Below are 16,091 nucleotides of genomic sequence, written 5' to 3'. Positions count from 1 at the left end.
GGGCACCAGCCCAGGTCAGCGGAGGCTCCAGAGCTGCAGCCTGACTGGGCCAAAGCACCCCTACGCCCCCAGGGGTTGGTTTCTATGGACAAGGTGGTTGCTGCTGCCAAGAGGTGGCGGTGGAGGGAAGTATGGACCTAGGCCCCTTCTTGGGAGCACCTGGCAGGGTGGGGTCCTGAAACCCCCAGCCTGGAGGAGGTGCAACCTGACACACACAGCCCTGTACAGACTCCTGGCTGGGCTCCTAAGGCTGCTGCTGCAGAGTTAATAGCTTCCCTTTGAAACCCCATGAATGGCGGGGAGGGGATTAATGTGTGATACTGGGCAGGAGCCCCCATAGGGCAGCCCCCATATGCACACACAATCCTTCCTGTAAACACTCCTCACTTAAAAAACGTGAAATCTTGCCCACATTTCCATGGTATAAAACAAGGACAAAAATGCAGCGCTCAATGGAGTCTGTAGCCTGGTCAGTTAAAAAGATAACTAAATAAACAAATAAATAAATAAATAGGAGGGAACATTGCTTACCAAGCTGCTTACATACAATAGTCTGTGTGTCAGTTTCATCCTTTCTGTCCAAAATAGACCCCACTGTCCCCTGCCATGATAAAAGTAAGAATCAAACCTTTTCTAATATTTAAGCATTCACATATTGCAAATAACCCAAAATGAGCCTTTAAAGTCAAAAAACTATGTAAAAATGCTATGCTTTTCATGGGTTAATGGAGAGAAATCTCATGTTTTTTCTAACTGGTAAAATTTCTTACTTTTGCAGCTTTAGGGATCTGGTCCACATACTGAGGTTTGATGATAGCCTTGAGGTCATCTTCCAGGATCTTGGTGAAGTAGTTTTGCAACTCAGATCCTCGAAAGTAAGTCAAGATTTCTTGCCAATCAGGTGGATCCTACAGAGAAATTAGGTATTAGGACTTATATGAGCATTTTAAATATGCAAATTAATTTAAGCTATTTGTAGATCTAAACATAAACTGAAATGTTTTAATTTTAAAGATTCCAAAACACAATATGTGAGTAGACATCAAAGATACATGCAATAAAAACAGAACAGCCCCAAAAAAAGGTCAGTCACTACTTCACTTACTTTCTATGCTTCCACTTAAAATAGTTAATGACATGAAACACCTTAAGCTGTATAAGGAGTGCAGGTCCTTGCACTCTTTCAGGTGTGTGATGTCACTTACTCTTGCAAGAGAAAGCACCCTACATAGGTCTTGGCAGCAGAAACACGCAGTATCTTCAAGAAACAAAAGTAGTGTACTATGAATTTGTTTTAATAAGCCAGTGTCAGAAGTCAAACCACTTCATATGGAACGATGAATATGGGTCACTCTATTACTCAATTATTTCAAAATCTGAAACGTATACATTAGTCTTATGGTTGCCTGGGCTAAATGACAAAGGTTAGCCTGATAAAGTTTCACTTTACAGAAAAAGATTCAAGAAAAATGTATCTCCTACTTCCCAGCAGACATTCCCAAGAGATGAAAGTAAGAGAACATGACACACAGCAAATTTAATGTGGGCAAAAAACTTGTTAAAAGGGAACTACAACTCCTGGTTATCTTGGGAAGTCTGACTGGGCCCTCATGGTACACTGGAGTGGAGATGGAGGTCAAGAGATTGGTTTTATTTTGGGAATAATGCTAAGCATTCTCCAGGAGAACCAGAGCTGGAAAAGGCAAACAAATCATAGTTAAAGTGGATTAGCAGAACAGCGCAGAGACCATTAGCACCACTTTACTGCACCTACACCAGTATCTAGCTCACCAACACTTCCCCAAAGTTCGAGCCACATGAAGCACTGATATCAATGTGACAGTTGCAGGAAAAAGTTACAAGGACAGACTGAGCACATCATCATCATCATCATCATCATCATCATCATCAAACCATAATCACCTATTTCCCAAGCTCTATTTTATACATACATCATATTTTCCAAGGTTTGGCTTCTGCTTTCCAGCTAGAATTTTCAAGGCAGTTGATTTTCCAATACCATTGGTTCCAACCAACCCCAGTACTTCACCTGGACGAGGAATAGGCAACCTGTATATAAAGTCACATATTCAGTGTAATCCAAAATTCCCACCACAATTAAATGCAATACATTAGGGCACTTTTTTTTTTTTTTTTTTTAAACCACACTTGCTGAGTGATTCAACCCATTTCAGTGTCTCTACCTCAATATTACCTGAAATTATATAAAAAAGCAAAAATGAAGGGAAAAACATTTAAAACTATTGTTAGACCATAACCAGACACTACTAATTCCAAGTTTATCTATCTCCATTTTCTTTCAAAGAGAATCACTTTGAAGTGACACACTTGTACTCCAACTTCTTTATAATGCTTGTTAACAGAGAGAGTAAGAAAACATTTTGGGAGAGAAAGTTCTTGAGGTAAAGGCACAGGACATAGAACTCGGATCTAGGGTCTGCCACAGACTTCTTGTGTGACTTTGAGCTAGTAACCCAACATTCTACATACATTTCACTATCTATAAAATTCAGTTGCTGTGAAGATAAATTGAGGTCTGCAAGAAGCTGACGACACACTAAAGCGAGGAATACCATAGAACTGCATAAACAAATAAAATGCTCCAATTCTAGAAAGGCTGCTTTATGAGCACCAGACCTGTTTTATTTATTATGTTTTTGTCGTTCATCCTGCCCTTTGAGATGACAAGCCAGTAGTCATTTGTCTCAAGAATTTTAAAATTACAGGTTTGATTCAGTTTATTATAACAGAAGTTCAAGGAGATTGTTAAACTAAGCCAAAAAAATTATCTGAGATGAATATTTGACAACAAAAAGACTAGGAGTACTTGTGGCACCTTCGAGACTAACCAATTTATTAGAGCATAAGCTTTCGTGGACTACAGCCCACTTCTTCGGATATGCATCCAAAGAAGTGGGCTGTAGTCCACGAAAGCTTATGCTCTAATAAATTGGTTAGTCTTGAAGGTGCCACAAGTACTCCTAGTCTTTTTGCAGATACAGACTAACACGGCTGCTACTCTGAAACAAAAAGACTATGCACATAAAAAACCCAGCTAGATTCATCCTGTGTCACATCTCCAATAACATTGGAAATTAGGAGTCCAGAATATTATATACATTTTACATTAATTTAAAATTGGATAGGGTAAAATAAAGTTGGCTTGAGGAAAAATAAAAGATACCTGTGAAGTTTGAAGGCATTGGCACAATATCTGTGTGTTGTTTCTTTCTCCAGGTTGCTAGGTAAGTTAACAATTGACAAGGCTCCAAAAGGACATTTCTATAATTTAAACAAACAAATTTACTACTTACGAATGCACACTAACAATTCAATGCAGAACAAGTCACCCCGAGCATGTTGTTTACAATCATGAGTGCCACACTTCTTACCTTTAAGTAGGTCAGTACTAAATATTTACACATAAAGTAACTCCTCAATTAATGTTGTAGTTATGTTCCTGAAAAATGCGACTTTAAGCAAAATGATGTTAAGTGAATCCAATTTCCCCATAAGAATTAATGTAAATGAGGGGGGTAGGTTCCAGGGAATTTTTTTTCCACCTGACAAAAGACTATATTATATACACTTCTACCCCGATAGAACGCAACCCGATATAACATGAATTCGGATACAACGCGATAAAACAGCGCTCCGGGGGGGTGGGAGAGGGGCAGGAGACAGGGCTGTGCGCGCCGGTGGATCAAAGCAAGTTCGATTTAACGTGGTGTCACCTATAACGCGGTAAGATTTTTTGGCTCCTGAGGACAGCGTATATCCGGGTAGAGGTGTGTATGTGATTTTATATATCTAAAAAATATAAAATCACACACACACACACACACACACACACACACACACACACACATACTATAAGTTTTAAACAAACAATTTAATACTGGTACACAGTGATGATGATTGTGAAGCTTGGTTGAGGTGAAAGAGTCAGAGGGTGGGATATTTTCCAGGGAATACCTTACTGTTAAATGATGAACTAGCAATTGACTGAGCCCTCAAGGGTTAACTCTCACAGTCTACAAGGCAGCAGGAATGGAGGGAGGGGAGAGAGCATCGCAGACAGAGAGACACAGTGTGTGAGAGAAAGAGAGATGCGCATTTCCCCTTTAAGTACACTGCCTTGTTAATTAGATCAGCTTGCTGAGACCGCAGCTGCTGCTGCTGCCGCCAGCAAACCCCCTCTGTCTTGAGCCCTGTCGTGTGTCACCCCATCTTCCGTAGAGCAGGGGGAAGTGGGGTGCAGGAGCAGGGGGAGGGGGACACCCTGACATTAGCTCCCTTCTTCCTCCCCTCCCCCCCCCGGCACAGCAAGCGGGAGTCTCGGGGAGCAGCTCCAAGGCAGAGGGAAGGAGCAGCACAGGGCAGTGGGGGGAGGGACAGCTGCAATTGCTAACCTGCTGGGCAGCTGCTGCACAGGGAAATTAGGGGAGCTGCCTATCCACCCTGGTTCCAAGCCCCCATCAGCTAGCTGTAAGGGGCTGCTCTTCCTGCAAGCAGTGGACAAAGCAGGCAGCTGCCAAACGACATTAGAAGGGAGCATTGCACAACTTTAAATGAGCATGTTCCCTAATTGATCAGCAATGTAACAACAAAACAACATTAGCCAGGACGACTTTAAGTGAGGAGTTACTGTATTCTTAAAATGTATTAAGTTGCTAATACGTTAAAAAAAAAATCCCTCCAAATGCTAACGGATTTAGATTTTTGACCACAGAAACTACAGAGAGAAGCGATCAATATTCTATACCTATCTCAGAGCTGGAAGGGACCCTGAAAGGTCATCGAGTCCAGCCCCCTGCCTTCACTAGCAGAATCAAGTACTGATTTTGCCCCACATCCCTAAGTGGCCCCCTCAAAGACTGAACTCACAACCCTAGGTTTAGCAGGCCACTGCTCAAACCACTGAGCTATCCCTCTCCCCTAAAACTGCAACAACGAGATCACTCTAACACTTGCGTAATTGGCAGGATTCAAACCTGCGCAGGTAAACCCTAATGGATTGCTAGTCCATCACCTTAACCACTCGGCCACAACCACAACTAGTTGTTGCTAGACTAAGCTCTCCTATAGATAACATTGATGGGTCAAATTACATCACTTTCTGTGCTTAACAGAGAAACAGACACAACATTTTCAAGATGAATCCTATGCTCACTTTTTCAAAGCTAAATATGGCAATTTAAATAATGACTCTAACACAAATAAAATTGGAAGGATTAGACTTTTACTGGTAAATGTCTGTAAACATCAATTTCACTGCACACATACAAACCAATGAAAAAATATTTCCATTGATAATAATCAAAATATATAAATAGACAAAGTAAGAAAAATGCTGCTTGAGAACTTAATTTGATATAAGATTACTAGGTACATTTTGACATGATGGTGGCAATTTCTGTTTTAAAGGTTATAAAACAACTTTTTGAATCTCAATGTCTACTGTCATAATTGTCTGACCCCACCCCTTATTGTCCAACCCTTCCATAATTTCCCACAATTGTCAAAATTCAAATAAAAATACTTAAATAAATCAATAGCTGTCAAAACTAAATAAAAAAATAAAATTCTGTCAAGCCTAAATATAAAAAGGTGCATAGGAGAAACTATTTGAAGTTATATTACAGATTTTCTATCCAATTCTGAAGATACACTGTTTCTTATGAGAAGTATATACTTTGAAAGAAATTGAAATTGTATTTTTTAAAAGTTTATATATATAAAAATATCTTTTACCTTAATGCAAATACCGCAACCAATACAGAGTGTTTCAGAAATCCATGCTATTTTGCTCTGTGGTGTGACTTCTATGCATAGTTTTCCTGGTGAAAAAGAATGCATGTTAACACAAGACACAATGCTGATGAATCAGGTTTTATCATCAGCATGATCTGTAAACGCCACATAGAAATCCTGTAGTTGCCTTAAATTTCTCCAGCAAAAAAGGATTCAAAAGAAGCCTTGAAACTGAGTAGTTAATATTTCTTAGCATTATTGCTGTGCACAATTTGCAGACAGTTTTTAATCATATTTGACCTCACCCAAGCTCCTTATATATTACACAAATGTATTCATAGTATGATCCAGAAAGCTCTCACTGAGTTTCTACTAGTAAATTCTACTAAGGCGGACAGCAAACAACTAGGCACATTATTTAAAGTCTCTTGCATTATTTAAATATGTTTCACTGCATTTCTCACCCATTCGAACCACCGGACAGCTCTTTTTGCACTCCTGACGGCATTTCTTTGGCTTACATTTGTCATGGTTGACAATAGCAATTCTTGTTAACTTGTCGGCCATATTGTGCAATTTAGGTTTATATGTACACCAGTTAGAGATTCCAAGACTTCAGGGTCTAAAAAACAAACAAAAAGAACTGGATCATAATCATCACCAATAACACGGCAAAGCTATATCTAGTTGAAATTACTAATAGAAGTTCATGTACCCAAATAAAATGTGTATTGTTCTTACAGTCCATTGAACAAATTCAGAAAGACAATTAAATGTTGGCAGTTTTAATATGGTAATTGCAGAATGACTTTAGTACAAACTTTCAATTTCATTACTATTTTCCAACTATAAAATGAAGCCAACATGACAACTGCAAATCACAGAAGATTAGTGTTGGAAGAGACCTCAGGAAGTCATCTAGTCCAACTCCCTGCTCAAAGCAGGACCAACCCCAACTAAATCATCCCAGCCAGGGCTTTGTCAAGCTGGGCCTTAAAAACCTCTAAGGATGGAGATTCCACCACTTCCCTAGATAAAACTCATTCCAGTCCTTCACCACCCTCCTAGTGAAATAGATTTTCCTAATATCCAACCTAGACCTCCTCCACTGCAACTTGAGACCATTGCTCCTTGTTCTGTCATCTGCCACCACTGAGAACAGCCTAGCTACACCTCTTCGGAACCCACCTTCAGATAGTTGAAGGTGGCTATCAAATCCCTCCTCACTCTTCCCTTCTGCAGACTAAATAAGCCCAGTTCCCCCAGCCTCTCCTCATAAGTCAATGCATACTCTTTTAATGCAACTCTACTTACAAGAAAATTACGTCATATTAGAAAGTATTAAGGCAGAGGGTGGACATATTTATTGCTGACAGATTAAATTTCAGTTCTACATGGTGATTCATTCACAGATTTATGCCATCTGCTATGAGGTGAACCTGTTAGAGCTGCATCCTTGCTATTAAAGTAAAAACCATAAACAGTTGTGACCATTGCTATGAAAATATGAAATTGTGTGTGTCTATTATAGACACACACACAAATCAGACGTCAAGAATTATAACATTCAAAAACCAGTTGGAGAACACTTCAACCTCCTTGGACACTCAATTACAAACCTAAAAAATTGCAATCTTCAACAAAAAAATTTCAAAAACAAATTCTAACGAGAAACTGCAGAACTGGAATTAATTTGCAAACTGGACACCATTAAATTAGGCTTGAATAAAGACTAGGAGTGGATAGGTCATTACACAAACTAAAGACCATTTCCGCATGCTAATTTTTCCCCTACTGTTACTCACACCTTCTTGTCAACTGTTTGAAATGGGCCATTCTGATTATCACTACAAAAGTTTTTTTAACTCCTGCTGATAATAGCCCACCTTAATTGATTAGTCTAGTTAGAGTTGGTATGGCAACCCCCATATTTTCCATGTTCTCTGTGTATGTATATATATATTTTCCTACTGTATTTTCCACTGCATGCATCTGATGAAGTGGGTCTTAGCCCACGAAAGCTTATGCCCAAATAAATTTGTTAGTCTAAGGTGTCACAAGTACTCCTCGTTCTTTTCGCTGATATAGACTAACACAGCTACCACTCTGAAACCTGAGTATTTTTAGACTTCCTGATATTTCATTTTTTTTTAAATATACTATTTCTCAATTTCCAAATGTATTTAACCATAGCATTTAAAAAAAAAAAAAATCACATTTAATAGGTATTTACAGCAGCTACCTATATAAGAGAAGTCTATGAGGGAATTTTCTACTTAAAAAAAAAAAAAAGACAATTCTGAAGTTTTATTTATTTCTCTTCCTAATATAATTTTAAAATAATTTTCTTGAATAAGTTGTTAAAATACAATACAAGTGTTAAAATAATTTAAAAATAATCAGTGGATGTATAGACTAAGGCCCCAAGCCGGCAATTGGATCTATCCAGGCAAACCGCCTGTGACAGCGTAGAGCCCACTGATATTAGCGGTTGGGTCCACCCCCACATGAGTTCAGTTACAGGACAAGGGTAGAAAGTGTCCAGCCTGGGGAGCCCAATACACAATAATGAATGCCTGGCCTAGAGAACATAAGAGAGACTCCTCAGAAGCTTAGTATCTATGGAGCTTAAACACTCAGCTGTGTAGAAACTCTCATTATCTCACACCTGTAGATTTGAAGTCTCAGTCAAGGACCCTCTGGCCTTTTTATAATGAATAACTAAAAAAAATGAATCATTAAATCATCTAAAATATACTAAAAAGTATTAGTCCTCACTGGAGACAAAATTAATGTGTGTGTGGAGTTTCCAGACCTTGCCATTTTTTAAGATGAATTTCCTCCTACGACATGCGAAAAGGTTTTTCTGAAAGTGTGTTCTGGATTCATGAATATATCCTTAATATTACCTTTCCCCCAATAAAGTCCTTCGTAAACAGTGGGATCAATGACTGCCATTTTTTTTTTTTTTTTAAATTTGATGCTTAGTAGCTAAAGGGCTTTTCCCACCAGATATGCAATACAAAACTCACAAATCACTAGCTGGCATTTTTACTTACTAGTGTATACTATTTTGCAATGAGAACTGTGTTGCTGCAGGAGTTCGTTGGCTTGGTACTCATTGCAGGACCCGATTCAAAACCCATTGAAATAAGTAAGATTCCCCTTGATGAGTTCTGAATTAGTCCCTTAGTAAAGTAGGCACTACTTTATTGACAAGTCTGCAGAGTTCACTGGCGTTACCCATGCCTTTGCATTGAATTGGTAAATAAGCTTGTTTTATAATGTTATGGTACAAATAAAGAAAAAAATCTAAAGATTTGATTAACTTTATACTTTCTTCCTCTCCATTTTTTCCCCCAGTAAATGATTTTTGGGAGAAGGTTAAGTGTCAACATCAAATTTGATCTTTACTATAACACTACCAAACAAACTTATTTACCAATTCACATACTCTCTGTAGGGACCCCAGAGAGAAGTGTTTCCACTGTGCATCATAATGGATATGCCAGTGTTTATTCAGGCCCCCTATAGACTTAATCAATCAATCCCAGTAGAGAAAAAACAACGACATTGTGTGCTCCCTTTGTTGACTCACAGTAGCATCCCTCAACTCCTCCCAGCCATAATGACATCAGCCATGAGGACTGAGCAGAGATGCATTCAACTTTTACTTGTGAGTCACAGCTCAGGACACCCTAAGTAACATCTTCATACAACAAACTGAGCCAAGAATTTTTATGTACAGTTACTAAATACACTTATTTTGGTTGGATTTAACTGGAAAGTCCTATACATCTTGAGAAAGGTAGTTTGGGCTCAAGGCTGAAATTTTGGAGCTCTCAAGCCTACTCAACAGCATAATTTGTTACATGAAAATATTAAGTATAATTAATAAATACTGTGGAAACAACCAGCATTTAGAAGCATCTAGTTTATAGTCAATATTGCTTCTTTCAATTTGTTTAGGTGGCTCAGAAAACAGAAAAGTACTCTACCAATTCAAGTTTTACTAACCACAGAATAATTAAATTATTTGGATTAGCAAATTCCATTTGAAAGGCAACCTCAAGAAAGTTTACCAGAAGATTACGATGATGAGAGGTGAATCAAACTACACTGCTAAAGAGAAAATGACTATGGCTGACAAAGCATTTAAGATCTTGGCAAACCATATTCATTTCAAGTCAAAATTGTCTAACATGATTTCTAAAGTGTGTGTCTAAAAATTGTAAAGCACACAACATGCTAGCAGTAACAAAGTGCATATCTAGGCATATTTGAGCAACTCTCATAAGGCTCTTAGCTCCAACTCCTTCTTGAATCTTTGACGAAACAAACAAAAAAAAAAACATTTTCTTCTCAAAATATAAGCAAAACACTTTATCCCGCAAGAATTTATGGAAAAAAAAAACCCAATTAACTAAATTATACTGTAATTCTTAAAAAGCAAAAACAAACAAAAAACCCTTAGTTTACTAGAATTTGGATCATCCATAATTTTTACATGTGCTGGATCTAGATATGAGCAAATTACCATAAAAGACTTAATACAATCAACTGCAAAGAGGAAAAAGGTGCAACAGCATGCTGAATTACTACGTAAAGTGCAATTTACTATAAATATGTAGAGGAATATGCAACTGTTAGTTAAGACAGAAAATTGAATGAAGACAGGACAATACTATTATATTAAAAAGTAAACATCTGTATTCAGAACTCACTACGTATTAAAAACATTTACTTTGCAAAAAGCAGATGAAGTGTTCAACAAATCATATTTTAAAAGCACTAACTAGTAAAAAGACTGAGAAGTAGTATTTACTTTTAGAAAACGAATAATTTTCAAGAAACGTTTCAATAATAAAACTAATGAACCAAACCGGATAACCCCACATATATTGGTAAGACCATCAAGACAATTTTAAAATTAGAATACCTGACAAAAATAATTTATAAAATAATAGTAAAATACATTATAGAACCAGTTGTCAATATGTGAACGAACATTATATTTACAAAAGCCAGAAGTATCTGTATGTACTAAAAGACCAAAAGTGTAAAAAAAGAACGTATATTAAGGGCTGGTCTATGCACAGTTTTTGTACTGCTTTAACTATATTGGTTTCTGTCAGGACTGAGATCCCCACTTTGAACTTTAGGGTACAAATGTAGGGGCCTGCGTGAAAAACTTCTAAGCTTAACTACCAGCTTAGCTCTGGTTCGGCTGCCACCATCAATGGATTCCCTCCCTGGGAAGCCTTGAAAAACCCTCACCAAATCCCTGGTGAAAACAAATCCAAAACCCCTTGGATCCTAAAACAAGGAAAAATCAATCAGGTTCTTAAAAAGAAGGTTTTTAATTAAAGAAAAAGGTAAAAATCATCTCTGTAAAATCAGTATGGAAACTAACCTTACAGGGTAATCAAACTTAAAGAGCTCAGAGGACTCCCCTCTAGTCTCAGGTTCAAAGTACAGCAAACAAAGATAAACACTCTAGTAAAAGGTACATTCACAAGTTGAGAAAAACAAAGGAAAACTAACCCGCCTTGCCTGGCTATTTACTTACAAGTTTGAAATAGGAGAGGCTTGTTTAGAAAGATGTGGAGAACCTGGATTGATGTCTGGTCCCTCTCATTCCCGGAGAACGAACACCGTCCCAAAACAAAGAACACAAACAAAAGCCTTCCCCCCCCCCAAGATTTGAAAGTATCTTGTCCCCTTATTGGTCCTTTAGGTCAGATGCCAGCCAGGTTACCTGAGCTTCTTAACCCTTTACAGGGAAAAGGATTTTGGAGTCTCTGGCCAGGAGGGATTTATAGTACTGTACACAGGACAGCTATTACCCTTCCCTTTATAGTTATGACAGTTTCTAAACCATTATTATAGTTAAAGCAATACAAAGAACTTTGGGCTTGTCTAAACACAGTTTTGTTTCTTAGGCCCTGTCTACACTGGCAAGTTTCTGCGCAGTAAAGCAGCCTTCTGCGCTGTGACTCCTGATGTGTACACACTGTACAGAAACTGCGCAGTTGTAACACTTAAAAAAAACACACCCCAACGAGAGGCGTACAGCTTTCTGCGCTGGGGCTAGAGCGTTGCGGTGCCAGTGTAGACATTGTGGACGATTACAGCGCTGTGATTAGCCGCCGGGAGGTGTCCCACAATGCCTGTTCTCATCTCTCTGGTCATTGGTTTAAACTCTACTACCCTGCCCTCAGGTGACCAACTGTCATCCACACCCCATAAATGCTGAGCTGTTGGACCTCATCAGCATTTGGGGAGAGGAGGCTGTCCAGTCCCAGCTGCGCTCCAGACATAGGAATTATACCTATGGACAGATTTCACGATGCATGACAGAAAGGGGCCATGACCGTGACACATTGCAGTGCAGGGTCAAAGTGAAAGAGCTGCGGAACGCCTACCACAAAGCGTGGGAGGCAAACTGCCACTCCGGTGCTGCGCCCACAAGCTGCCGGTTCTACAAAGAGCTGGACATGGTACTCGGCAGCGACCTCACCTCCACTGCGAAGACCACTGTGGATACTTTGGTGGCTCACGTGCCAGTCGAAAGTGGACAGAGCCAGGAGAAGGAAATCTTGGACGAGGATGTGGATGGAGAGGGATTCCCAGAGACAGAGAATGACTCTGAGATCAGAGATGCATGCAGCCAGGAGCTCTTTTCTAGCCTGGAGGAGGCTAGCCAGTCATAGCTGTCGGAGATTGGCAAAGTGCAAACAGGAGAGGAGGCCCCTGGTACGTAGATCTGATTTTGGGAATCACTGAAGAAAGTTGTTGGGGGCAAGAGGGTTGCAGAAAGCAGACTTGTCTCCCACCGCATGCCTAGTCTGAGCGGCGGAACAGGCTGTTGATTGACTCCCTCACTTTATGGGAATCTCCCAGAGATCTCCACAAAACTCTCATGGACTGGGCAATCCACTGCCACAGATTCTTCAGCAGAACTGCTTTGTTTCTTGCCCCATTAACGGTAAATTTCCTGCACCACTGTGCCATTGGAGGGGGAGGGGGGATGGATGGGTGAAGAACCATTGCTGCACACAGGCGAGCCGCATAGGAGCCAGGGCAGAAACCGAATTCTTGGAGAAGACCTTCCCTTGATTCCCTGCTCACCCTCAGCAGCAAGATATCTTCCATAATGATCGCATCCTGTGGAAAGTGTGGGACAGGAATGATTATCAGCCCCCCACCCCAACCCTACAGTGCTGGCTCTCCCCAAGAGCCACATGCCCAGTGTACAGCAGGGTCCAGGAAGAGCAATTTATCTTGCCCCTGCGGCTACTCACTATTTTGGGGGTCTTGTGGCTCTTGTTGCTTGCCTGGGGTGAGCCAGTTAGTGACAGGTATGCGAGTACTGGCTGAGTTTTAAATCAGTGAATCAGTGTTCCCTGTGTTACAAACAATACTGCTTCCGTAAAATGTTGCGTTTAAACTTCACAGAGAACCTTGGGAGCCCAGCCTCCCTCTTTATTATTGCCGGCTGAATGGCTGCGCAGAATTAGAAAGTGGCCAAGAAGAACTAAGAAGGACTTTCTGCGTGACGTTATGATGCACTCCACTGCCAAGAAACAGGAATTGAAGGAGTGGCGGGACAGCAAGAAGAGCGACCGAAAGGAGAACACAGCACGCCAGAATGAAGCCACGGAGCGGCTCTTAAAGGTTATGGAATGCAAAGGGGACACCCTGCAGGCAATACTAGCTCTTCAAACTGAGCAGCTCCGTGCCCATCCTCCCCTGCAGCCGCTGTCGCAAAACTCTTTCCCATGCGCCCCCCAGACACCACCAAGACACTTATCAACCTCCTGGCTCCAGTCTGTATGCATGGCATTCCACTGTTCCCCCCTCACAGTCCAGCACTGCAGTCTCCCACTAATCACTGCACTCAACACCCATCCCTCTGCAGTTTGGTCCTGCTGAAGTACAGTACCCACTGCATTGTACGCTATCCCGGGACCCCTCCTCCTCCTCGGATCTTCCCCCATCCCCCTCACTGCTGCTGATTTTTTGTTTGACTCCTTCCTCCAGTTGTCTTTTAATACAAGAATTGAGTTGGTTTGAAAGCAATCTTTATTCTATTAATTGAAAGCAAAAAGAGCACTGCAAAGCAACATACAATTATGTTAAACCCACATATTGCATCACGTGCACCAATCATCTCCTGGCATTACAAGCACTGCACTCCCGAGCATAGCAACAAATATTAGTGGCTTTCAGCTTCAGATTGCTGCCTCAAGGCATCCCTGATCCTTATGACCCCGCACTATGTCCCTCTAATAGCCCTGGTCTCTGGCTGTTCAAACTCAGCCTGCAGGCGCTGAGCCTCTGCGATCCATCCCTGAGTGAAGCTTTCACCCTTCCCTTCACAAATATTATAGGGCATACAGCACGCTGCTATAAAAGCATAGGAATATTGTCATCAGCCAGGTCCAGCTTTCCACAGAGGGCAACACCAGCAGGCTTTTAAATGGCCAAAAGCACACTCAGTCATTCTGCACTTGGTCAGCCTGTTGTTGAACCGCTCCTTGCTGCTGTCAAGTTGCCCAGTGTATGGCTTCATAAGCCACAGCATTAAGGGGTAGGCGGGGTCTCCCAGGATCACAATGGGCATTTCGACTTCCCCTTCGGCAGTGGTTCTCAAATTTTTGTACTGGTGACCTCTTTCACATAGCAAGCCTCTGAGTGCGACCCCCTTAATAAATTAAAAACACTTTTTTATATATTTAACACCATTATAAATGCTGGAGGCAAAGCGGGGTTTGTGGTGGAAGCTGACAGCTCCCGACCCCCCATGTAATAACCTCGTGACCCCCTGAGGGGTCCCGCCCCCCATTTTGAGAACCTCTACAGTGATCTTCTAGTCCGGAAAGAGAGTCCCTGCTTGCAGCTTCCTGAAGAGGCCAGTGTTCCGAAAGATGCGTGCGTCATGCACCTTCCTGGATCAGCCTGGGTTAATGTCTGTGAATCGCCCACAGTTATCCACAAGTGCCTGGAGAACCATTGAGAAATATCCCTTGCGATTAATGTACTCAGTGGCTAGGTAGTCTGGTGCCAGAAAAGGAATGTGTGTGACATCCATCACCCCTCCGCAGTTAGGGAAACCCATTTGTACGCCAGCTACAATGTCACGCACGTTGCCCAGAGTCATGGTCTTTCAGAGCTGGATGGGATTAATGGCCCTGCACACTTCTGTCAACACAAGTCCAACGGTAAACTTTCCCACTCCGAACTAATTAGCGACCAATCGGTAGTTGTCTGGAGTAGCTAGCTTCCACAGTGCAATCACCATGCACTTCTCCAACGGCAGGGCGCCTCTTGTTCTCGTGTCCTTGCGCTGCAGGGAGGGGAGAGCTCATTACACAGTCTCATGAATGTGGCTTTCCTCATCCGAAAATTCTGCAGCCACTGCTCGTCATCCCAGCCGAACATCACAATGTGATCCCACCACTCAGTGCTTGTTTCCTGAGCCCAAAAGCAGTGTTCCACTGTGGTCAGCACCTCTGTGAATGCCACAAGCAATCTCATGTCGTAGCTACTACGCATGGCGAGATCTATGTCACACTCCCTCTTGCTTTTGTAGTTTAAGGAATAACTCCACTCACTAGTGACGTGTTGGTCAGAGCAAGCAGCATACTGGTCAACAGTTTGGGATCCATTCCTGCAGCCCAAAGAGGCAGGGCGCACAGTACACAAACTGTTGAAATACGGTGCCAAAGGCAGACGGAAGCACAGGGATTGCTGGGATACCCCGCAACCCCCTTCGCTTTCCCACAAGTCTTAGGAGCAGAAAAGAAAAAGGTGGTTTGTGGGATAGCTGCCCAGAGTGCACCGCTCCGAATACTGCTGCAAATGCCACAAGTGTGAACACGCTGTTGCGCAGGCAGCTGACAGTATCAGCACAGAACAGCTGTTTCCCTTCAGTGCTTTCTGAGCAGCGCTGTAACTCCTGGTGCGATAACTCTGCCAGTGTAGACATGCCCTAAGTTTAATCTTAACAGACTGCTCATGAGGCACGTTCTGCATATGGAAGCAAAGAACTCAAGGCTAAGGGTTAACAACTTTCTGTTTACTGGAAAGTAGCATCACATTGTTAAATAACATTGAAATAGAAATATGGATGGACATGTTTAATAATGTTGAATAGGAATTGTGACTCATTCATACACCAACAAAATATACAATGTAAGAAGCCTCATCCTCAAATATTTCCTTAGAATGGGAAAGGAGATGAATATATATATTGTGATATCTGCTAGCACAGGAAAGCTATAAAGAGATACATTTGGGGAGAAAAGAGAGAC

The 16,091-nt window shown here is 41.2% G+C and overlaps 1 protein-coding gene and 1 non-coding gene across 3 annotated transcripts in view; both read right to left on the bottom strand.

Moving 5' to 3' along the window:
• Positions 1 to 16,091, bottom strand: part of ABCE1 (ATP binding cassette subfamily E member 1) — a 33,753-nt gene that overhangs the window by 15,459 nt on the left and 2,203 nt on the right. For both annotated transcript variants that reach the window (XM_065597769.1, XM_005284293.4), the window contains exons 2-7: positions 6,240 to 6,397; positions 5,776 to 5,861; positions 3,206 to 3,303; positions 1,953 to 2,070; positions 771 to 908; positions 532 to 601 (exon numbers count right to left, since the gene is read on the bottom strand). In XM_065597769.1, the coding sequence (XP_065453841.1) occupies positions 532 to 601; positions 771 to 908; positions 1,953 to 2,070; positions 3,206 to 3,303; positions 5,776 to 5,861; positions 6,240 to 6,342 (613 nt within the window). In that variant the 5' untranslated portion in view covers positions 6,343 to 6,397. The remainder of the gene's footprint in view (positions 1 to 531; positions 602 to 770; positions 909 to 1,952; positions 2,071 to 3,205; positions 3,304 to 5,775; positions 5,862 to 6,239; positions 6,398 to 16,091) is intronic.
• On the bottom strand, positions 4,995 to 5,076 carry TRNAA-AGC (transfer RNA alanine (anticodon AGC)). Its single transcript has one exon. It is a non-coding gene; the product is annotated as a tRNA-Ala (tRNA).

Source organism: Chrysemys picta, chromosome 5 (assembly GCF_011386835.1).
Source record: "Chrysemys picta bellii isolate R12L10 chromosome 5, ASM1138683v2, whole genome shotgun sequence".
Classification (NCBI taxonomy): Eukaryota; Metazoa; Chordata; order Testudines; family Emydidae; genus Chrysemys; species Chrysemys picta.
This window is presented reverse-complemented; position numbering and strand designations above follow the sequence as displayed.